Raw genomic sequence first — 24,882 nt, 5'->3', positions numbered from 1 at the left:
GAAATTATGGTCAGCATCTCTCTGAAGCCCCTCCATCCTTCTCAAATCACCCACAAACAAAGTTTTAGGAGTATATGATGATTCCAGTGGGTGTCTTGACCTACATCTAATGGAGAAGGCATCACATATAGTGTGAAATTTGCCCCATCACTCTGCACAAGCGTGCCTCATGGTGGGCAGGTACAAAAGTGATGGGACAGCTCCACACTGTCCTGATCTTGGGGTGTTTGAGGGACAATTAATTCACCTCAATTAAGAGAAGATAAACCAAAACATCCACTCAGTTTCCCCAGCCCTGTGCAAAAAAAGCCCAACTGAAATACTCTTTGCCCAGGTCTAGCAATCCATGAGAGAAGCAAAGTCAAATGCACCCAGTTTGTGGGTGCTGTAAATGGAGCACAGTGGAGATGGCTGCCCTGCATTTCCCCAAGGGACAGCTATTGCTTGCAACAATTGTGCTTAAATCCTTATCAGAAAAGAAGTCTGAGGGATAGAATCGGAATTGCAAATGTAAGCCTTGCACCTAGTTAAGCTTGCCACAGAACTATACCGTGCATCTTTTTCAGTGTGAAGGCTACATCCTCCTGAATTTACACAGGAGGTTCAGCTATGTTAATTAAAAACCCAAAGGTCACCCCACAACCAGAGCTGAATAGAGGTTGTACACCAATGGCTATGGGAGAAAACCAGGAGGAGGAACACAAGGCCCCACAGCACTGAAAGAGGCCTGTTGGACATGATCAGACTGTGGGTTTGTGTGAGAGATGCTACAATTTGAATTGACCAGCAAAGAGAATAAACCAGCTCATACCCATGGCCACATTGCACATTGTGGATGAGCTCCACCTCATTTGCTCAACCAGAGGCTGGTAAGGTGTTGCTGGAAAGCATCCATGGGGCAGCTGATCCTAGAGGATGTGGTGCTGCCCAGCAGCAAGGGGCAAATTCAAACCCCGTCAAATCTGCAGACTGTGCACTTGCAAATCTTCCACGTGGGGGTTCAGAGACAAATGGGTCTGCATCAGCACTGGGGGTATAATAATACTTTAATCTGTTGTCTCCCACAAGGAGTCTTAATGATCTCTGGTAGTTTACTCCATAGATTTTATAGGCCCCCTTCATCCCAAGCATCCTGCAGTTTGACCAGACAGTGATCTTTTTCCTTAATGGATAACATCCATGAAAGAAACCATGAGTTCTATGAGTCTTGGCGAAAAAATGTTTCTTGAAAAAAAGCTGTTGGAAAAGTTGACTGTGGGTCAAGCTAAACTGAGCAAACTCCTACTGTTCCTAGGGTGTGGAATCGTATAGAAATAGTTTCTTCAGCACTGCAGTCCTGCCTGTATCAGAATTCAATACTAGACTTATAAATGTCAGTTGCTAGCATGGGAACAGATGCAACTCCTCCCAGCTGATTAACATCCCTGACATCTGGAACAGAGGACAGAATAAACAGAGGGAACAGAGGATTTCCTGTTGGGACTTGGCTTTTGGGTGACAACTACCAAGATACAGCAGTTCTCTCCTTGACAGAATTACTCTTTGCCTCCTAAACAGCCCTGGAGCTGCTAATTAAAGAACCGGGCATTTAACACTGAATCCCTAGACAAAAACTCAGGTATTTGCTATATGTCTGTCTGATACCTATGTGAATGCAGGCATCCTTGATGTCAAGAGCTGCACAATGGTCTCATCGAGGCAGGGGATTAAGTTCTCAAGCTCCCGGAACTGAAAAGCTTTGAAGAATTTCTTCTGTTCTTTTTAGTGTTTAGGATTAGTGCTTTATTGGGAATCAAGGAGTGTTTCTTACAACTTCAGCTCCTGGAAAAGGGCATTCAGTGTGCCTCCCTCCTCCAGAGCAAGCTGACCATATTTTTCAAGTACATCTCATGAAGAGATTTCCAGCAGAAGAGAAGGAAAAGAGGTTGAGCTGGTACTCCATGGAAGAGCCCTGAAGTGCAGCTCAGTCACCTGTCTGAGACTGCCCTGGGCTATGGATTAGCCACCACCTCCTCCTCCTGATGCCCTAGCCCAGTGTGCCCACACACAGCTCTGTCACACCCACTGCTGCTCAAAACCACTGTGGAAATTCCTACAAATGGGTCAGGCATGTATTTCAAATCTAATTTATGTATGCCTGGGACGTGGTGTGACACGATGTGAACAGAGCTGAACTGTCCAATACAAGTGCTAGAAAAGGACACAGAGGCTCCAACTCTCAGGGAGGGCTGGAACTGGATGATCTTTAAGGTTCCTTCCAACCCAAATCATTCTGTGGTTCTGTGATTCCTTGGTTTGGTGCCAACCTGAGTTTGCTGCAAAAGGACCAGAGCTTGTACAGCTCGTCCTGCCCCTCTTTTAGGCAGAATTGAAAGGCTCTGAGCCTTTGGGGCACACATGTGGATGTTGAGAAAGCCTGTTCCCAGGACATTTATTCTGGGGTGATTTCCAGCAAGTATTTGGTAGGCCATATGGATCGAGGGAGCTTGAAGAGACTCCAGTACTTTTACTGCTTCAGGAATTTCATCAACGTTTTCCTAAGAAGGCACCAAGGGGAATGCTTCCTTATCTGTCCATGGAATCCTGTGGTGAAGCCTGATGTGCAAGCCCAATATTACATAAAAGGAACGTCTCAGTTAACCATAGGATGGTGCAAGAACTCACCACATCAAATGGCATTTACCGAGCATGGTTTCCTATGATCCCTTGCTGCTTCTTTCAAGTTCTTTGAAAAGCAGCCATGGTAGGTGTCATAGGCTCAAAGTCTTCCCTATTTTGTAACCAGCAATATACCAAATAACACAAAGAATGAGTCTTTCTGGCAAGGGTGCTTGTTCTTGCTCCTTCCCTTTTGTATTGGGCCAAACTGTATGATCTTAGCATGTTCTAATTTCCCGGAATTGCAGAAAAGCAGAACAATATTTGTAAACCTTCTGCTGGGACAAAATACATTTTGTCCCACTCTCATGAAATTAATGAAAAGAAGTGAGGCAGATATTCTTGGATAAAGCCTGCTGTGTGGCTAATGATAACCAGTCCTTTGTTTTTTCCCTGCAGGCTATTAAAAAAGAGATGATCTAGTTGGTACCACAATGTTTACAGCTTTTCTGCTGAGCAGCTCTGAGAGCAGAATTCCCATTCTTAGTGCTGTCCCGCTGACAAACTTAAATCTCTGCCACCTCACTGTGGCATGGAACATCAGCTTTTTGGAGTTAAATATTTTTTGGAGAGGTGCCACAAAGACAGGCAGGAAGCAGAAAAGAAACCAACCAGCTGTGCTGCTGGGATCAGCTCTGAAGTCACCACAGTTTCACCACCACAGTGACTGAGTGACACCATCAAAGTACCTGAGCCCTTTGTCCCAGGTGCCCAAAAGGATCACAAGAAAATCGTAACACAGATCAGAGGTGTCTTGGAATTGTTCCAGTCGTATCACTTAGTCACAAAGCACCCACAGTGGTTTTTGTATCAAGGCTCAGAGCAACTCTGTCCCAGGATGGAGCTTCATGGACTGGGACTCATGATCAGAAGAAGGAAAGTGGCTGGGAACAGATAAATCATCTTTTGGGGATTGGGGATAAAGAGGCACTGAGGAGGGTTCCTGTTTATTACAGCATTAATCAAGCATTAGCACTTTTTGGTTGGTTCCAGAGGACAGAAGTATTTCATGAATAAGCTCTGCTTGGCGAACAGCTGGCTGCAACTGCTGACACTGAGGGTGTGAAGGAACAAAGCCCAGTACCAAGGAAGACTCTGAAAAGTCTTTAGAAATAAAGTTCAGAAAATTTTTATTGTTACCATTTCATCTTTCTTCCCTCTGTTTCCTCACCAGATTGAAGGATCTTTGTCCTTTCTTCTTCTATTATTGGACTGAACTTTGGTGGAAGAAATACCTGAACTGAGATGTGAGCTCTCCATGGCTGCAACATCTTCACTGCTGTGGTGCAAGGTCTGCACCAGAGGGGACTGAGGACTCTTGGCCAATGAAAGCGATGACAAGAGGGGTTGGGGATGCAAAATGGGCCCAGATGGTGCCAACCAGATTTTTACTTTGTCACTAATTGACATGGAAATCTGTCTCTCAGGGGATGAGGCTGACAGCAATACCAAAGCCAAACACAGGGTTTGAATCTTCACCCTTATACTCAGTAAAGGCTTTGCTGCCAAAATCACTGCCCTAAACCTGTATTTGTTAACCTAAATTCCCAAAACAGTGTGAGTCAGGCTTACAAACTTCAGTGATAAATCCACAGGCCTAACTGCTCTATTTTGCCTTACTGAGTACAAACTCTTGCCACAGCAGTGAATTTGGGCTCTGCCAAAGCACATCAGCCACCAAATAAAGGCTCCAGAGACATGGAATTTCTCCTACTGCCCTCTGTGGTTTCATTGCCAATGATCAATGCTGCAATACAATGCCTGTGCAAAGATAGACAAATCTGTCTGTCACAAAAAAAAAAAAAAAAAAAAAAAAAAAATCTTTGGAGCATCTCTGGATTTTCTGAGGCTCTAGGCTGTGGAAGAGGATCTTCAGGCCTCCCCTACTCTTTGAGGTCAAGAGGAGGTTTTTCTCAAGTCAAAATGAACTTATAGACGATCCGTGAGATCAAGGCCATGAGATCTAAGTCCTCCAGACAAGCTCAGCAAGGTGGTTGTCTGGTTGTCTCCAAATTGTAATATGCTGGTCACAGAACAAGTGATAAAAGGGTACTGTCAGATTAAAAATAATGTATTTTTTTTTCCCAAAAATTGTATTAGTTGCTACAGCTAACACCTTGAATTCTCAGAACCACAATGTTAAAGCAATCCAATTTGCATTATGCCTTTGATGATATTTGCTTAGTTGAGTTCCTCTCCATTTGAACAGTATTAAAAATTGGTATTTTTCCTTTCAATGTTTTCAAGCATTAATATTTAAAGAATTTCCTCATTTGAGCTTTGTTCACTGGTAAGTGACTGAAGTCAAACTGAGCTAGAAGGAGGTTTTAAAAAACAACCTTGCTGGAGTAAAAAAAAAAAAAAAAAAGGCTTTTCTTTCCAACTTAATTATGTGTATTTAAAGCTCCAGTAGAGCTGATAATGTTGTTTAAAAATTTCTCTCTATTAAGCAAGCTATAAATATAACCTGAATTGCTGCAATGGAAAACACTCCTGAAGAGTTTGTACTTTCCTTCTTTACCTGTACTTTAGTGTTGGGTATTTTGACCATTTAGAAGTTTACCCTCTATGGCTCCATGAATTGCCCTAAAAAAGCTGTAACATGGAATGCAGACAACAGAATGTCAGCTTTAATCTTCATCTTTTCTGTGCTTATACTTCTAACTCATTCACAAGAAACACAATATTACTTAAACATACTAACTTGTCTGAATTTGGAGTAATTGTAGGTATGTGGTACACACCTGATGCAAGTTATTTGACTGTGCCACTCCTCAAACTGCAGCCCAAGGAAGCCTGAGCTGAGGAGCTGAGGATTTTATGAGCTCACATCCACCCACAGAAAGCTGCTCTGCAATGAAGTGGCATTACCCCTGTTCTTATTTATATTTAGAAAGGGGCAGAGAAGAGTTTCATTACCCACACAGAGTGTGCAACAGGAACCTGGTACCCACCTCCCTCCTCACAGCCCCCAGACTCAGCTGTGCCTCCACAGCAGTGCCCACAGAGAGCCGTACACAGCACTAAGAGTATGGAGTTACTTACCTACCTTCACAGAAGTGCTACAGAATTAAAGTCTACCTAAGAGGATTCATGTTCTGTTTGATGCCTGAGGGCCTTTTCCCTCTCCAAATACACATGAGCTTTCTGTGACATCTAATCCCCACTCCTCAGAGTCTGGAGTTAAAATAAACTGTGCACTGTTACAATATGCTGCTCATAGCCAACAACTAATGCGTCTCTCAAAATTGGCTGCTTCAGTCTTTAGCACAGATTTTCCTTAGCCAGGCTGGAGAATACCAATTCAGGGGTAACACACTGCTGAGACCATTACTGAGATTGCATTTGGAGAACTGCAATGTGAGCCAAATACTGAGGAAAAAAAAATAAATTCATTAAACTCCAAAACCCATAATAGCAACAATGAAAGCCTTCAACAGCCAGCAGGACGATCAATACCCAGACAGATATTCATCAATACGACCATAAAAAGAAATTGCCTACCTGTAAGGAGAATATGGGTCAAAGCAGGTCTTGGTGACTTCTGTTATCTCTGGGTTGCAGCACTCCCCCCCATCGAAGTTGTACCTCTCGTAATTACAATCCATGTCACACACCCCGTTCTGCTTCTTCTTGTTGAAGAGCGCGTGGCGCACGTGCCGGCAGTCACCGCCGTCGTAGCCCGTCAGGGTGTGGTTGCACTCGGGGTCACAGTTCTCGTCCCCAATCTTGCTGATGTCGCAGTTGGCCAGGATGAGCCGGTGGCGAAGGGAAGAGTTCTTCACCTCCAGCACCTCCAGCTCCCAGGTGATGTTGTAACAGCTGAAAGCCTCGTTCAGGTGCTGGTGCTGGAACTCGATCTGCTGCTGGCTGACCGTGGGGTTCTGGTGTTGGTCGTCGTACAGGTTCACCACGCGGTAGCGCACGGTTTTGTTGCGGCGGAACCTGGGCAGTTTGTTGTAGCTGGCGATGACGTCCGTGTTGTCGCACACCGTCTGCCCGCAGAGAGGAGGCTCCAGGCTGGTGTCCAGCAAATAGCCGTGGTGGTAGCTGAACTTGGTCTGAGGGCTGCTGCCGTCCTTCATGGGAGACCAGGAGCTTTTCACATTCAGTAAACTGTCTTGAAGAACGAGCTGAGGTAGGGGCATGTCTTGCCTGTGGACCGCCTGCTCCATGTCCAACAAGATCTCCTTTTGAGACCGGGCTGTCCTCCAGAGGCTGAAGTGCTCCACGTAACCCCGATAGTTCTGGTTCAGGGCGTTTCCTCCCAGCATGAGCACCTTGCATTTCAAGGTCAGCAGGCTGAAGATGCTGCCCACTTGCTCTCCGCTCGTGGCCACCTGGGCACCGTTGACGTAGAGTTTCATCAGGCGCCCGTCGTAGGTGGCAGCCAGGTGCACCCACTGGTTGGGGAGGTAGCTGCGGTGTGCTGCAATGGTGGTGACTTTGCGAGCACGGTCCGTCTTCAGCGAGAAGAAATAGCGGGGGTCTCTGTTCCCCTGGTCACTGACGGTGTTAATCCCCAGGACCCAGCCTCGGTCACGGGAGGTGTAAGAACATTTGTCATACAGTCCTATGTGCCCCCAAAAGAGAAATAGGAATAAATAAGGATGACAGAATGAAGGCGTTAGTCTTTAAATTGTGTAAATATATCTCTCTAAATGTATATACACACACTCACCTACATCTGCTAGATAGTTAGTGCACAAGGAAGACTTTAAATCATCTAGTGCACCATTGTGGGAGGTCATGTCAAGAATTCCTATTAAAGGTAAAGATTTGCCAGTGGCGTGTACAAATGGGATTCCCTTTTCCTGACCAAAGTCCAAAACTTTCCTGCAAATACCTATCAGCAAAATGTTGGACTGTGCATTTGGTTCTTCCCTTCCCTTCCCTCAAGCCATTCATCAGTGGTTGAAAACAAAAACAGTCTTGAGAACCAATCCCTGCTGATGTCACTCATCCCTCATACCCCTGAACCGTGTGTCTAATAAGGTCCAGAAGGAAAATAAATACAAAATCTAAATTCTGTACACTTTGAGAAGCACTGAGCAGCTGCAGTCACCTTGTTAAGTTCAACCATGCAAATCCTGCAGAGAGTGAATGGGATGTGTTCAGGCTGCCTTCAAAGTCATACCCAATAAAAGCCAGTGGGCACATGGCATACACTGGTATATACCACGCTGGGAAAAGGACAAGAAATCCACACAGATGGACATCCCCAGAAAGATGGACATTCAGAAAGGTTCCTGCCCCCTCACAGGAACACTTCCTAACACCTCAATGCACCGTGGAAAGACTTCTCTCCCAAAGAGTAGATCCATATTTGGAGCTCTCTCACCCAGGCCTCAGACAGCTCCAAGCAGTGGACAGAGCCCATTCCTCCCCAGTTTGGGACACAAGGCTCAGCCAGTTAAAGACAGACATTTCCATCCTTCAGTCCTCAAAGGCCAAGGGCTGCAGGGACACCCCTCACCAAAAACAAAATCATTGGAGCTTTCAGCACCAAATGGCCTTTCTACTATCAGCACATAGAAAACAATCCTTCCCCAGAGCCTCCACTTCCAAAAGCCTAAAGGAAAATCATAAATCTCTGACAGTTCAGTCCTCGTGAAAAGACTAAATATCCCCTTACCTCACCCCTGCACCCTCACCCTCCCCTCACTACAACCAAATAACATCTTCTGCTTCTGACTAAGTTGCTCAAGAGCCATCTGTTAACAATCACTCATTAACAGTGCAGTCTTGTCTAGTATCAACAGAGCAAAGGTTACAGGAGCATTCACTGTATTTTTCCTCCCCTCTCCCAGCACCCACCTTCCCCCCTTCTCCTCACACCCTGCCCCTCTCCACCTCCTCCCCCTGTAAAAAAACTCTTCTGATGGGAAAGTTAAAAACATTTAAACGGGCCTTTTTTCTGCACGCTGGTATTTTGCTAGGGATTCTGAGCTCCCCCTTTTCCTGTTTCCTTTGGAAGAGAGATCCCAGAGTTCGGAAGGTAATGTGTTTATTCATCTGTAGGGTGCACTCAGTTCAAAACCTTTTCAAGACCAGCTTCTGGTTTATACTGCTACTTCTGATCATGAGAAAGGAGAGGAGGAGAACCAGGCAAGGAAAAAACAAATGTGCTAAAAAAAAAAAATTGCATTTGCTGGGATGGTATTTACCCGAGGAACTTGTGATACGAGAGCCAAAGCTACCAATAACCTTCTGGAATCTGTTTTTGAAGCATTTTTAAGTTTTTCTTTAGGAAATAAATGCTTTTACATAGCATTCATTTTCAGTTGGATGAGAGCCCATAAAAGTCTGTATTTTTATGAATCTCAAATGAAGGTATTGTCCAATGATAGTGGGTGGATAATACTGCAATGAATAAGAATACAGCTGGCAAGACAAGTCCCTCTCCCAAATAAGTCATAAAAATCTCAGCTTATTGTAATAAGACCATTAGAGCTGATCAGGCATTTTGTAAGAGAGTTTTTGCCTGCCAGGAAATGCCAGCATGGTGAGAGAAGAAAAAGTGATGCAGAAATGGGCTTGTCCCAACAAATCCCTCTGAGAATCTGCATGTCTTCAACACAGCCAGGGGAACCCCAGGGACTCCCTGGGCTGTTTTGACTGAGGCACAGGAGGACAACTCAACCCTAACCTCAATCCCCACCATCTCCAGCCTCATTTGCCACCTCCAGTGACCAAATCCTCCAGGTGTGTGGATCACAAAGCAGCTGCACACACACATAAGCTGCTCCACCTGTTTCTTCAGGCATCCAAGATCCCCACGGTTGGATGGACAGCTGGAAGTCCTGGAACAGGTCTCGAGTCCCAGGAAAGCCCACCATACAGTTTTTAAGGGTCAAGAGTTTTTGCTCTTTACACTGACCAGGGCTAGAAATATTCCCCCAAAGAACTGAAATTATTGCAGAATGGAAATCCAGTTTCCCAGGCAGCATTTAAAGTATATCTTCCTCTCTCTGAAGCGCTGCCTGATGCTGGTGATTGACCTCAGCTGAGCATGAGGAGCTGCTGGAGGAATACTACAGAATAGTAGCAATCCTCCCTTGCCTTTGAGCCTTTAAACCCTGATGTGATGCAACGTGTCTTGAGTTGGGCTCAAACAGCTGCCATCAATTCAAGATTTACAGGGAGCCAAAGAAGGACAGGAAAAGAAAAAATCCAGTGACAATAGGGACACCACTGAACACACCAGTATGAAAGCTGATGAACTAAAACACTCTACTATTCCAGTTCCTTGCATTTTCTACTTTAGGGCAAAGGTCATTGCTGAATCCTTATGCCACGTACAGTATTATTTTCTCAAACTTTTACTATTGCAGACTCCAACTCTTGATGAAAAGATGGATTGAGCACAAGCCTTTCAGCAGCAAGAGTTTGTTTTATTCTTAAGAGAAATGAAAAAATTTAGAAAAAGGGATGAGAAACCCACAGCCCCTTGTGCTGGGATAAGAAACCCAACTCCCTTGCAAGTTGTACCAGTTCCTCATGACCCTCTTTTGCTTGAATGCTTCACCTATTTTCCCAATCCTTCCCTTTACTTTTGGCTTTGGACTGAGGATCCTCTGGCTAAGGGAGTGTCACTTTTCCGTTTTGTCCCCAGCACAATGAAACTAATTTCAGCTGGGACACTGGATGTCATAATAAAAGAATTTATTACTTCTTCTATGACAACTAATAAGGGCAAAGCCATTGGAAGAGGGACATGTGAAATAATTGCCAGAACTTCTGAAAACTGAATAATTTGATCTTTTCACAATTTATTTCAATTTAGTAAAAGGTTCCATAGCCGTGAGTTATTTCTCAGACATAATTAAGAACATTTTAAACAAGAAGAGGCCTCTTTTACCCCAAACAAGGCTGGTTTTGAGCAAAATCACCCCACATAATGGTTGACACTCCAAATTTTAAGTCAGCTGTGACCACAATCAACATTTACATAGAAATGTACAGAGTTTAAATTCTCATTTACACTGAGAAATCTTTACAATAATACAGTGAAGGACATTTTTAGCTACTTAATATCTCTTTACCAACCAAAGAGGCCTCATGGTAAATGAGACACAGCCAATGACTGAAAAACCACAATTTGGCGAATGTGCCTGAAGTTTCTGAGCCAAGAAATGGTGTGAAATAAAACTGATGTTTGTTTTCCCCACAGAAATTAGATTAAAAAAATATGTACAAGTTTCATACGGCAGCAAACAGTTTTCTTCACTTCTGCTTGCCCTGAGTTGCTAGAAAGGGATGGAGTTCCAGCTGAGGAGAACACTGACAGCCCTTCCTACTCCTTAGTCTGAATGATTTTTTCCTTCTAAAGCTCTTGTTCCTGAAGCCCAAGGGATTGAAATGGAATTTTGTATTTAATTAAAAAGAAAAAAAAAAATTAGAGGTGGTAGTTCAGCTTTCCAGCAAGAGGCTCTGGAAGCCTCCCTTCCCCACAAAGGAGTGAGTCACTTCTTGGAGGACTTTGGAGAAGTGCACAAACAGAGGAAGATGCCACATTCCTTTATGCTTGGCCAGAGACAGACTTCAATGGCCCACAAGGCTTCTTCCAGTCCTATGATGTTTGTCCCTTATAGGAAAAGTAAATTCCTAGGCATCAAAAGAGTGGGGAAAGCTGGATAATTCAACTCCAGCAGCTCAAAGCCAAAAGCCAAACATGGAAAATGAGAAAGACAGTCTCCTTCTTTCCTTTTACAAGCAATATCTCAGTTCTTTGGCTACTGACCCACAATAGCTCCACCATCACTGTCCATCTGACCTCTTCCAGCACCCCCTAACCAACACCAGCATTTATGACCCACTTTGTTTTCAGGACTTTTCTGGAGATTTAAATAAAGCCACATCTTTATGTGGTCTCTGGGCACTGTTCCAGCAGGAGCACAGCATGGAACACCAGCTGCTGAACTTGTGGGAGACAGCCCTGGGTGAGCTGTAACTGGGATGGGAGCAGAGGAACAGGAACTCGCAGCTGGAGGCTGCTGGAGCCAGAGCAGCCCTCTGTGGGCAGAGTTTGACACAAGAGAGGCTGGAGTAGCCCATCCAACCTGCTGTAACCCACTGTCATGTTATAAATGACATCCTCCAGGGCCTCCTTCTCTCACTTCAGTGCCATTTCTTATGTCTGGATAACAGCAATCTTAGCAGCAACCAACCCAGCCATAGAACGAACGAAGAATTTCATTCTCCACGCAGGAAAAGTTTCCTCTCTTTGCTGAGCAATGGGAAGTGGGGGGAGAGGGAGAGGGAGAAAGGCAAAAGTAAAAGTAAAAAAAACCCAAAAACCTTGTTATGGTTTCATTTCCAGGAGGGTGAGGTGGGGGAAGGGGAAGAGGGAGCTGAGTTTGACTTTGAACACATCAGGTGCTGCGGAGCCGTCAGAGCCGCGCAAGGCAGAACAGAAAACAGTGCCCTGCACTTCTGAAAGTTGGCCGTGCCTGTTTTTCTGGGAGACTCCAACCAGAGGTGACAGGACTCAGTTATGAAAGGGGAATTTAGGTCAACAATCAAAGCTGCAGTCAGGGGGCCCAAGAACAGGGAGCTAAAGGTTGGGGCTGTTTTTTTCTTTAGCATGCTTTAATCGTTCAGTATCAAAGCGCAGAAGAACGCTTGAAAGAGCAAATATTCTACAGGAACCTATAGAAAGCTTTTATCTGTCCAGAGGAAAATAATTAAAACCGACAGATTTGGGTTAAGTATCCCCATGTTCCATGCAATTGGATAAGTCAGTGAAGATCCACTGGAGCAGTTCTTGAGTTCTGCACTGGATATTTCATGGTGTGACGTTGAACCCAATATAGTTTTACAAAGGGGAGAAATAATCACTCCTTTCCTTTGCTGTGCTTCCCCCAGCCCCACTTCCTTCCATAACAGTTAAATAATTCAAAGTTCAGAGTACTTAAGGCAACATCTCTGTCTATACCATTTCCAACACAGCTAAGAGGCCTCCTGAGGCCACCCCCTGAGACAAGGAGCGGTTCAAGAAAACCACCTAAGGCTTGCTCAGGTGGCAATGTACTACTTAAAGAGCAAAAAGGGGATGTTTGGTGCTGCTATCAATCTAGCTGAATTCACACCAGGCTTTATCCTTTACAAGCTATGCCAGAGGATTCAGACCTGAGAGAGGACGGAGTTCTTTTTGTTCTGCTATGAAAGACAAGAACTTCATCGTGTAGAAATAGAGAGTCTAATACAGCCATGCCTAATTAACATTGAGAATTTAGCCCCAGGCCCTTTAAAATCAAAATCTTTATATCAGTGTAATTTAGCATCAAATTAGGCGTACATTGTGTACTGTTTCTCAAATTCCCAGTCACTCATTTGCTCAATGAGATACCTTGAAGTCTGAAAACAGGGAGGTGAGAGCAACTACAGCAGCAAGACATGAATTTATAGTGGCTGGTTAGTTATGAACATTACATAAATCCTTCCCTGTTGATAACGAAATCATGTGGGCTGCAAGAGAGCAGCCACTGGCATGGACAATCATATTAGTGACACTCCAGTGAGCCTATTGTGGGAATACACCCGCTAACAGTATAGAAGAGCTTACTGCAAATACATCTGGTAGGCTGGGCTTAGTGAGAAATTACAGATTGTGAGGGTTTTGAGGTGTAAGGAAACACACAGCACAGGGCAGAGGAGGAGCTGAGTCCTTGCAGTGTTATAACAGGGCCAGCCCAGGGCTGGGTATGGCTTTTCCTTTTTCTCCTTCATCTACAGCCTCAGCGTAAACAAGGGTTAGTGGGAAGGTTTGCTCCTTATCTAGATCTCCTTAAGCATTTCACAATAAAGCTGCAGGACCAGTGGAGACTGGTGCTTGGTGAATAAACTGTTTATGATCTAATAACCAGCTTTAGGCAGACTTTTAGATGGACAGAAAAATGCACATCCTTCACAAGGGTCAAACTTCAGTCCTCCCTACAAAGTCTGGGATCACAGGAACATTCCAGACAAGGGTAAAGATATTGTAATATGTGCAAAACTATTTATTTCCCCTGCCTTGTTCTGAGAAACAACTGGATATTTTTGGATGAAGCTTGGAAAACCAGTATGTGTCCATGTTATTAGAGATTATTTTAACACACACACAGGCATAGGGACAGTGAAGGTAGTAGAGACAGGCTTCCCTTGGATCCTGCTTGAAGTCAAACTCTGATGTTCCACCAGGAAATCATTGCTGTATGTCACAAATATGGGAGGCTTTGCATCCAGCTTGATTCAGACAAGAATGCAGGATTTTAGACACTCTAGTGTTGCCTTATTAAAAAGTTGAGTTTAGTGTTTATGAAAACCCAGATAACCTTCAAGTATCAGAATGGAAAGCACTCAGTAAGTTTGTTGATTTGGCTGAAAGGGATCATCACACACCTCTGAACTCCCAAGCTTATCTCTGCTCACTTCCCAGCAGAACCAGATTACAAATTAACCCTCCCATTGTACCTGAGGCAGCTGATTCACCTCCAGAGAAACCCAGCATTAGCACCATTCCCACTTGAAAAGCAGGTGTTGCAAAACACAGGGATACACATCAGGAGGAATGCATGGAAACCATTCATCTTTCACAGACACACGCACAGCACACACAAACCTGAGAAAAAGGACACGAAGATAAAGGCACAGCAGCACAAGGGGCACTGGACTCACACAGATTAAGGAACCCAGGAATGTTTGGTGGAACACAAGTCACCTCTGCTTCCACATCTCCTCTTCCTCCCTGTGCTGTTTGCCAAACAATGATTAGCTATCAAAGCTCTACACAGAAATTTACTCTTGCTCACACTGAGTGGCCTTCCTCCCCTTTGTAAGAGTTAATGCTTGAGAGCAACCACAGAGTATCTTCTGTGGAAAGAACAGACACGTAATACCATAACTTCCAGGCAATCTAAATGATAAAAAGATATTCCTGGGCTCCTTTTAGAAAACAGCAGAGAGAATTGATCATAAACTGGGTCAAGATAGGTCAGCATACCTCAGAGCAGATCAGATGGCCAGAGCATCCCAGGAGGAAATATCCTCCTGGAAGGATTATTAGGAGCACATCTGTGCCATCAGATGACCGTGCACAATACCCATCAGCTCACGGGGAGTTCAATATGGCATTTCCTTTCAAAATGTGCTTTGTGTCTGACAAGCAGTGCAAGTCAATCAGCTGTGGCAGCGCCCGAGCCCGGAGCGGGGCTGGAAATGCGCCCGACACGCTGCCCTGGACGGCCACAAACACGGGGCTGGGAGAGCTGGAGCCCTGCACATGAGGTGCCTTGTGGTGCTGATCAAAACACACAGCCAGGATTAAAGCGGGGGACAACAACATGGCTTGTTTTGCCTTTTAGAATTCCCTTGTCTCTGACCTTTACGGCAGCTTTAGGGCAGCGCTGGAACCAGCTGAGCAGTTACTACTCCCAGCTGCAGCCAGGAGAGCTTTTACACCATTGCACAATGCTTGTGTGTGTGTGTGTGTGTGTTTGCAGGGGGGAGGTTAGGGCTGGAGAACAAAGGAGGAAATCTAGTGGCACCTAAATCAAACATTATGATCAATGAGGCAGTGGGAAGAGAACCTGGGGAGCAGGGACAACCTTACAACCTTTCCAGGATCAGACAGATGGCCAACATCCACATTATTACAGAAACAAAACAAAAACAAAAAATTCCATGAATGCAAAACTAGGGCACCCTGCGAGGAGACTGTAAAAATCACATCATGATAGCTTAGACTTGTCTTTGTAATTGAGGGGCATTTCCACATGAAACAGTTCTAGTTATTTAATTGGATTTTGAGAACATTCTTGGGCAGACACTTTGTGAGTGCAAAACTGAGTAGTTCCAGTGCATTTGAGCTTATTTATACCCTGCAAGGACTTTACCTTGTGAAAATTAAATATCTTATTGTAAAAAATATCTCAGATCTTATCCAGACCCAAATATCTTATTGCATCTGGCTTTCCCATATGACTGCATCTTTCCTGTACTAATAGAAACAACTGAGGCATTTATCAACCTTCAAAGAACTGACTCCAAAACAATCCACAGAGGAGGAGGCTGCAACAGCAGTGGGTAGAAGGGAGCTGATCCTGCCTGTTCTCTGCTGTTGCTTATGAAAGGGATCTGGGCCTTCACTAATCCTGACTATTTCATGCCTCAAATTCCCTGCTCCATACTTGCACACAAGTTCCAAACCCATACACAAACCACAGAGATATTTCTGCTTTCTAGGAAACATCCTACTGAAAAAAAACCCTGCCTCTCTAACATGATATAACTATTATAGTATGCATTCCAGATAGGCTGGAGTCACCACATACTAACCTAAGTATAGAATTTTAGAGCTTTATTATTCTGCTCGGTTTGAATCCAATTTCATTTGTTTTGGTATGATTTTCATCCTGGAAATACCTGAGCCTGTATTTCTGCTCTACAAATACCAGTGATCACTTGATCTGTGAGCACAAATAAATAGACATCTAAAAGCAAATTCTCACACAGATACTCATGATGTCTTAGAAGTGCACGGAAACAAATTCACACCTATTAAACCGAAGACTGTAGCTGTGAAAATTCAAACTTTAGTTCTTAAAGGACAAGATGGGACAGCAATGGGCAAACCTCCAAAAGGTCACAATTCTGCTTCGCTTTCCATAAGTGTTGCCAAAGCTAAATCCTTCTCGAAAGTAATTGACCTTCTCAAGTCTGCAGAACTGGGAGAAAAAATGTAAAAGAAACAAGCTACCTTGGAAGATTTTTGGCAATTCTTGTATTTAGCTGAGCAGCAGGAAATATCATATGTCCAACCTTTCTTATGTTATTTCAGCCCTTCTACTTCTGGTTAAATTTGGAAGCAGAGCAATGAAGACTAACAAAATACCATGTGCAGGCACGATTTTCTCTGTGCAGGGGCCTATATATACATGTGCACATGGCTTGGAGGGAGCAGACTGGGGCATTTGGAGCACTTGGCTTGAATTTGAGTTTTGAGGAACAGTCTCCAGCTGGGGATGGCTCAGATGAAATGAAATCCTGTCTCTGAACACTAATTAGCTTCAACAGGGTTTTGGTCAATGTTTGCAACTCAGCTAAAGCCACAGGAATAGGTCATTCCAGTATCCTGCATCCCCTGGACAGGGGTTCTGCCCTGAGAGTGAGGCAGACCACCCAGCAAGGGGATGAAAACTTAAAGTCACCCCCAAGTTATTCTCTGCTTTTGCATTCACTTTGTTTTTAAGGGTTTGCTGTGTTGGATTCACATTCCTGGCATTGTCAGTGGTCCTGCTTCCAGAGGGAAACTTTAATTTTTGCTCCCCCAAGTCTGCTCTGGAGGTAAACTGTTGGCATCACTGAGGTCAATAATAAAGCTCTTAAAGCCTTCAATGAGAAAATATTTCCGTTTTGTTTTCCAGGTGATTTTCAGACAGTGCACTGGACTGTTTATAGGGGAGAAGTCAAGTCATTGCTCAGCACATCATTCTGGAAAAAGGTGACAATATCTAAATAGGATTAAAAATACCATATGGAACAGAGCCTTACAATTCAACTGCAGTGATGGTGAGGAAACACCACAATCAGCTGGAATTATTGTGGTGATCAGAAATATCCTACCAGTGTCAAGGAGAGTCCATAGAAATTAAAGAGATAAAGTAAAATATTTGAAATTAGTATCTTAGTGCTGCTTGTACTTTACTGTTGGCTTCAACCATTTTTCTAGTAACAGCAAAAAAACCCTCAGAATACTCTGACATTAGAAGTTCTTAGACACAATATAAGTGATCACTGAATTAATTCCTCTTTAAAGACCTTGCAGTTTGGAAAAACAATTAGTTCTCTATTGAAAGCTATGGTGACAGATATTCCACCACTCTGCTCAGAAAGGTTTTTCAATTACTGACTACTTTCAAGGCTAAAACACTGCTAAAATATTCTGTTCTAAAGTTGCTTAGTCTCCACTGGATCCACTGGATTTACTTATGTCCTCTAGTATTCATTTCCAACCCACAATTATGAGTTTAACATTCCCAAAACACTCATTTAAAGATCATGGTGATCAAGTCACCTCCTAATCTTCTTGAGTCCAACACTTCGAGACTTGTTAGAAATCATATAAGTATTGTCATTGCTAATTGTTTTCTCTCTAAATCCTCTCCCATACAACATCCTTCTAAAACTGTAGACACCAAAATGGGACAAAGTGCTTTGGCAACAGCCACTCCAGTGTCATTACAGGGGTAACACAACCTCCCCAGTCCTGCTCAATATCTCCTTGTTTACCCAGCCAACAATGACTCCAAACCTTTGGCTACAGCCCCGCATTGGCAGCTCACATTTGCATGCTTTATCTATTCCAACAGGCAGTTGCTGCTCCACATTCAGCTTCCAGGTGAAAGATCCTTTCCTCCCATCCATCCTTTGTGTGTGACCTGCTGCCCCTCTCTCTATATGAATGACTTCACATTTGGCTTTACTCTAATGCATAGTTTTCATGTTCTCAGCTTTTGAAAACACCCAACTGAGAGTCCTGTTTTGGTCATTGTTTACCACTCCCTGCACTCTGCAACATCTGCAAATTTTATCAGCACTGATTTTGTTTCCTTGCAGGTTGTTGACAGAAAATATTAACTAGTAAAGAGCCAAGATTGCATTGTGCTGAATAGGAGGGAATGTGGCCAGAGTCACACTGTTCAGGCAATGGCTCTGTTTTTCAGCAGGGGAAAATAAATACCTGCGATACTCATGAATACGAGCTTACACAAGTCAAGAGAAAAAAAGATGGGACAAATAGATAAGTAGGAGATTGGCAAGATGTGCCCCCTGTCTTTCTGTCTCTTTGGCATTCCACAACCTCAGTCCTCCCTCTACAGCAGCACAGGAGCCCAGCACGACCCTGGCCAGCAGGGCTTCTTGGCTGGGCATTCCAACCTGTTGGTGCAAACGAGTGGCATTTGTCATTCACTGCTTCATTCATGAAGCATTAATGACATCTTCTCTCCCTTACAACAGCATCTCTCTGCAGGCTGCTGAGAGCCATTATCCCACCTTTGGAGATGGAAAGGACAGAGCTTAGGGTACCTTGCAGCAATTGCAGAGCTGCAACTAAAACCCCAAAGCAATTCCTGTGCACTTCCACTCTGCCACAGAACCAGCAGCTGGAATTATCAGGAGAGGGAGTCTGCTTCTCTCACAGAGGAGTTGCATCACTGCTGAAACAAACACCCTTTCTTTCTCCCCAAGCATCTAATTTATCGCTGAAGGAAATCTCTGTTCTCTTTCCGAAAGCACCAGCCAAGAAGGAACCTCTACCCTTTGCAACAGCCTCTGTTTTCTCCTCTGCCAAGTGGTCTCTGTCCCTCCTTCCCTTATAGAGCATCTTGTTGTAATACCCTGCTAGAATAATGTTCACATAAACCCGTGTGCCTGTTCCAGCTTGTCCTGTCACCAGTGTGTGACAAGTGTCAGAGAAACCCATAAAAGCCAGGCTGTTGGCTCTACAGGGCAAAGGACACCATGTGTTGAACACATTGACAGCTCTCAATAAGTAACAGCCCTGCTGAACAGCTGGTTGGATTGCTGGGGTTTGGAAGAATGTTGGCCACATTGCCTACTTGCGTGCATCCTCCTCAGTGAGGCACAGAAAATCCTGGTGTGGGGAGAGGAAATACATCACTCCCAGATTACACCAAAGAGGAATAACAAAAGAAAGTATCTGAACAGAAGTTAAAATCTCTACTCAAGTTTTGTGGCCAATTTTGGACATACAGAAGTGCAATAGGTTGCTGGTTTGTTGATGTAGGTGCAAAAGATGTTCCTCCTGAGGGAGTGGAGAGTTGGGCGGTGGTAGGAAGAGCTGTCCTAATCTCATTTCCTTCTTCCCTCTCCCATGGAATACATAACTCCCATTTCATTCAGGCTGAGCACTCTCAAGTCTGAGAGCACAGAAACTGTTCACAGAACAGTTTGGCCTTCACAGCATGAGGCAAAACACAAGGTTTTGGCAAAAATAATTTTGCTTCTCTGCCTCTACCATCAGTGTTTGAGGCTCAGAGAAGAGTTTGGACCAACATTCAGCCTCCTCCTGCTGCAAGGTCTCTTCCTCCAGGAGTGCAAGTGCTCCCACCCCACCTTTGCTGCCAAATCCCAGCCCTGCAGAAACCTCTGGAGAAGAAACACGGCCCCCTTGCTGTCTCATTTTGCCTCTGTGAGACACAGCTGCTGTTGCTTCCCTCTCTGGCCTGTTCCATGGAGCCTGCAGGTGTTTGCAGATGGCCATTTCCCAGTAAAACTGGTGATATGCTGATGTTTAAAACAAAATAAAATAAACCCCACATGCTACAGTGTCCAGTTGAAGACCACTGCTGTTTGAGCATTGCCTCTGCTGAGACACAGAATGTAAACAGTCTGTTTGATTAAACCATCCCCAGCAAGAGGACTGTGGGGAATTCCAGCCCTTCCCAGCAGAAGATCCTCTGCTCTTCAATAATTCAGAACTCCTCAAAGGGCAAGAATGAATTGCTCAACTTTCCTGCGAGGAGAAACTGTTGATAGTTATGCTGGAATTCTTGGAGGAAGCTCACCAGTATAAACCAGGTCCATTTTCACCACTGCTCCACCCTGCTCCTTTATTTAACCTGCTGGCAGGCAAAGGGATTGTGCAACAATGGATAAACTCTGTCCATGCTGCAATGCAAAATGGTCACTTCTGATTTTCTTCCCCTCATTGAGATGGGAGGTGGAGGGGCCACACTGGGGTAGCCTTACAGATAAGACTTGACAGAAAATTGTTCAGTAAGAGAAACTACTCTTTCAAAAAAAGGCAATAGATAAGACTATTTTAAACCATCCCATTTTAAGGTTTGGAGATTCTGACAGCACTGGACATCTTTTATAGTACACTTCTAAAACTTCGAGGCTCTTAGAACTAAAAGTGGGACCACAGCTTCTACATCTATTATATCTGTAAAAGCTCCCTTAGCCCCAAATTCCAAACACACTCCTTATGGAAGAGAGGGAGCCTGGAATGGTGACACAAGCCCTGCATTAACACCCTACCTCTGCCCAAGTGAAGAACCATGGCCCTGACCAGGCTGCTTCCCTTACTGACAGTCTTTCTATATCTGATGATCTTCTGTGCATTTTGAGTGGCCAGAAAGATTTATTAGAGGATCCATCCAATTATCTCCTGGAAGGAAACAAACATCTAATCTACTCATCTGGTACCTGAGAACAAGGTGCAGTGCTAAAGACAAACCAGGAGCAGCTACAAGAAAACTGACTATTTATTCAGAGATCTGTGGGACCTCTGGAACTGTCAGAGATTTGTGGGACCTCTGGAACAAGTCAAAAAACATCCTGTGTTTTCCAGCTGCTGGCACCATTACCGTGCTTTGCTCATGCCCAGGATGACCACAGTCCCGTGTTACCCACTCCCCTGGGTCCTGCTCACTCCTGCCTCCTGAAGGGGTGGTTCTGTGAGAATGGTGTGCAACACCAGATGTACCATCAGCCCTGTGCTCAGACTATAATGGACAATTATCCTTTGGGCTATTTTAGTCCTTTTACAGCCTTTGCGCAACTCAAGAGCAACAGTTTTGCCAGGAGCCAGAATCTAGATTTTGATGTTAAAACAACAACAACAAAACAGACAGAATCAGTGGATTTACCAAGAAGAAAATCTACAGGGTTACTGAAGTCAACCTTCCTGCTTGGGGTTCCCAAATGCTGTCCGTGCTGATTTCAAAGCAAATTTAGACCACAGTTTTTCCCCACTTCTTTTACATTTTCCATAACGATGGGAAAAGATGAGGAAGACACAGAGTTAGACAGGCAAACATCTCATCAAAGAAACTCCTACAAGCAGATGGAGGGTAGGAAACATCCAGCAACCCTGCTGGCTCCAACCCACAGCCGGGCTTGGGTGCGTGGTTGATTTTCACTAACTAACTTTTCTTCCCGTGAACTTCCTCTGAGGGTGTTTGTTTATAAACAGAGGAGGGAATATTATTGCTGGAGATGGGACAGTACGGGCGGGGGTGAAGGAGCTGAGGCCACAAGCCTGGAGAGCAGAGTTCAGGAGTGTTTGTTGCCGGAAACACAAAGGGCTCACTGTAACACTGGTATATGGCCCGGTGCCACAGCCTGCAGGGATTACGATATAGGTATATGCAGAAAATACTTCAAAAAGCAAAAAACAACCCCACATTGAACAAATGTTTCCCACTGCATCACCATAACCATTACACACCCAAATAAAACCACCGACAGTGGTGACGGTGGCTGGAGGTTGCTCTCCACAACATTCTTCTCTCAGCTGGGTCAGTTTCCCCATTGCATGCCCTCTGTCTGTGCCCCAAGTTCTACACACTCACAGGTCTGGAGCAGCCCCCCTCCCTGGTTTCCTTTCCAAAGGAGTTACTCTAGGTTTACATTGGTGTGTTCAACAGCAGAATCTGGCTTGTATTGCTCGGCCTTCCCTCTGCCAAGTATGTTTCAAAACTGTGTGTGTAATCCATTTAGTTAACATTTGCTTTTTCTCCCAGTACTCCTTTTCTCCCTGAACATCTCCATTCACGAGCTACAGCACAGGAGGCTTCCAATTCTTGTCTAGTTTACGCTGAAAATAATTCTCATTAAATTATCACTGGTGAAAGGTGCTGTTTTGACCTCCGAGAGGCTGCTCTGTTTATCCACAAGACAGATGACATGTAAGACAGTAGTAATGCAAGCTCCAGATTTCAACTTTAGCACCTCAGACTTTACAAGCACAGATGCTGCTGCATTCAGAACAAACTCCCATGGACTGGATGTGCAGCCTCCCTGGTGATGCTCCTGACAGAAACACTGGCTGTTCAGCCATGAGGGTGTGCACTGGGTGGGGATCCCTCCCCAAAAATCCCTTGGGGCCTCTTCTGCAGCCTCTCACCTGGCCTGAATTTAACTATGGGGTAAGATTTATGAAGTTGCTTTTGTCTCTAATTTAATATACAGAGACAGATTTTCAGCATTTCCTAAGATAAGCAGTTACAACTTCAATGTTTTACAAGCCATTTCAGCAAGTCAATACAATAATCAATGTGCAGACGGATAAAAAATATCAAAGTATTCCAATTTAAATTGGAGTACTCTGAACTAAGGGGCTTTGCTGATATTTGTTTTTCTCTCCCATCGGGGGCTGCACTCACTGTTCCATCTGAGAAATACAATAATTTGTGTGGATTCAACCATCACCAGTGTGTCTGGCTCAGAGATATGAACTCCAGACCATCTGATTTTCTGCCATCTCCAAAGAGCTCATGTCACAAATTCCAAGCGCCTTCTTCCCCCAGCCCCTGTGTTGTCACCAGCAGGATGTCACCTGGCAGGTGACAGACTCCATCACCACCACGGGCTCAGTATTGCCATCATCCACTGAAGAACCATCAACAGCTCCAAGGAAACATCCTACACGAGTTAGGGCATGTGACTCCACATGGAGAACAATCTCAGCTGAGGAATAACCACCATCATCCCTAAAAAGCAATAATAAAAAGTAACAAAAGGGCTGCTGGTGGGTTTGATCACTGACTTTGTCACCAGCACACTGCCACATCCAGGACAAATCAGAGCATCTCTCCATTCCTCAGTTTTCCTGATTTTAAGGGATATGTTCTCCCACACCTGAGATTTATCATCATCAGCATCAGAACTTTTAGTGGCAAGTTCAAGACTATAAAACCATAACCTTGCTGAAAAGATAAAGCAAAACAACAGCACTAGGATACATTAGTACAGGAGAAAAAAACTCCATTCAAAACTAAGTAACAGTGGTAACAGCAAAGGCCTTTCCTCTCTATTTCATTCCCTGCCTTAAATAAAACAAACAAAATAATGATGATAAAATCTGTTTCCTCAATCCAGTGGATGATCTTTGTGAATATGTTTCCAACACTAACAGCAGAGAACAGACAAGGAAGAGAACGAAGGAGGGAAGGAGCCTGCAGCTGATGCTCGGTGTCGGGAGCAGGGCTGCTCTTCTCCCAGTTCCATGACGACAGAAGACTCCTGGGAATCAGATGAGGGAGGGGGAAGATGGGTCAGAAGAGAGAAATCCATATGGGAAAGTGATTTAAAGCAAACAGAGAGACAATAAATTAGATAAGGAAAAGGAGGAAAAACACGACAGAGAGGAGGAAGGAGAAGAGATAAAAAAACCTTTAAATATCACCCAAAAGGAAGAGTCGAGAGCCCACCAGGCCCCAGGAGGTGCCCAGCACAGAACAGAGTGGTTTGTTTCTCTAACACAGCAATCCTTTTGCTTTCATGAGCTGGTATCATATCTCTCAGCTGCTGCTTCACCAGGCCAACTCCAGATGCTTCTCAGTTTCGCTTCCCCCTCGCTCCCTCTCTGCGCTTGCGAGCGCTCGCTCCTTGTTTGCGCACGGCGAGGATGGATATTAAACAGAACAATATCAATAATTCCCAGAAAAGAGGCGAGCCCGTGAGCCTGGCTGAGCACACAGCACACTGCCTGCTTACCCTGTGTTCCCACAGCGCTTCCAACAGCAGCTGGACAAAGCCACCAAGCTGTGGCCACCTTGGAGGGGACATCACACCCTGCCGCAGCACAGGCGATGGGAGAGGAGCAGGAAAGCAGAGACAGCGCAGAGAGGGAAGGAAGGAAAACAGGGGAATCAAGGACACCAGATAGTAGGGGAAAAACTGAGGCTTGGATGGTGATAAGAGAGGGTGGAGGGATTGGACAGGGAAGTCACACAATTACATCACCCTGCAGATCAGAAGATGGGAGAGTGGGTTTGGAATAGGGGAGATTTTAACGTTAAAAGGAAAAAAAAAAAAACAGGAAAAATAGAGGGGAAGAAAAAGAAGAAAGGTTGAAAGAGTGGCCAGTTTGAGATTTGGAGTATAGCAAAACAAAATAAACAAGTCTCCTTCCTCTGATGTTAGGGCTTCACAGTTTTGCTTCTCTCATGTCCAAAGCAAAAAAAAAGTCTGCAAAATAAAGGATACTGAAGCAAGGACCACAGATACGTCCAGGCTGTAGAGAAGTGCTGTGGAAAACTCTCTGAAATCACAGTCTTTGCCAGATTCAGCCAAGCTCAGTGGTATTTATCATGATCTTGACCAGGTTTAGGATCAAGTCCATGCTTCCTGTGTAATCCAGCCCCATTCTGCCAAGGGATAATTGACCTCTATTCATATTTGTTCACTTTTAACTCTTATACACAATGT

General features: G+C 44.4%; 1 protein-coding gene across 1 annotated transcript in view; it reads right to left on the bottom strand.

The window, feature by feature from the left end:
* The window catches only part of PAPPA (pappalysin 1), a 175,419-nt gene that overhangs the window by 141,698 nt on the left and 8,839 nt on the right, over positions 1 to 24,882 (bottom strand). Inside the window, exon 2 of the mRNA XM_059486423.1 lies at positions 6,163 to 7,231. Within this exon, the coding sequence (XP_059342406.1) occupies positions 6,163 to 7,231 (1,069 nt within the window). The remainder of the gene's footprint in view (positions 1 to 6,162; positions 7,232 to 24,882) is intronic.

The sequence above is a fragment of the Ammospiza nelsoni genome, chromosome 20 (assembly GCF_027579445.1).
Source record: "Ammospiza nelsoni isolate bAmmNel1 chromosome 20, bAmmNel1.pri, whole genome shotgun sequence".
NCBI classification, from domain to species: Eukaryota; Metazoa; Chordata; class Aves; order Passeriformes; family Passerellidae; genus Ammospiza; species Ammospiza nelsoni.
Note: the sequence above shows the minus strand (reverse complement) of the source record. Positions and strands in the feature narration are given on the sequence as shown.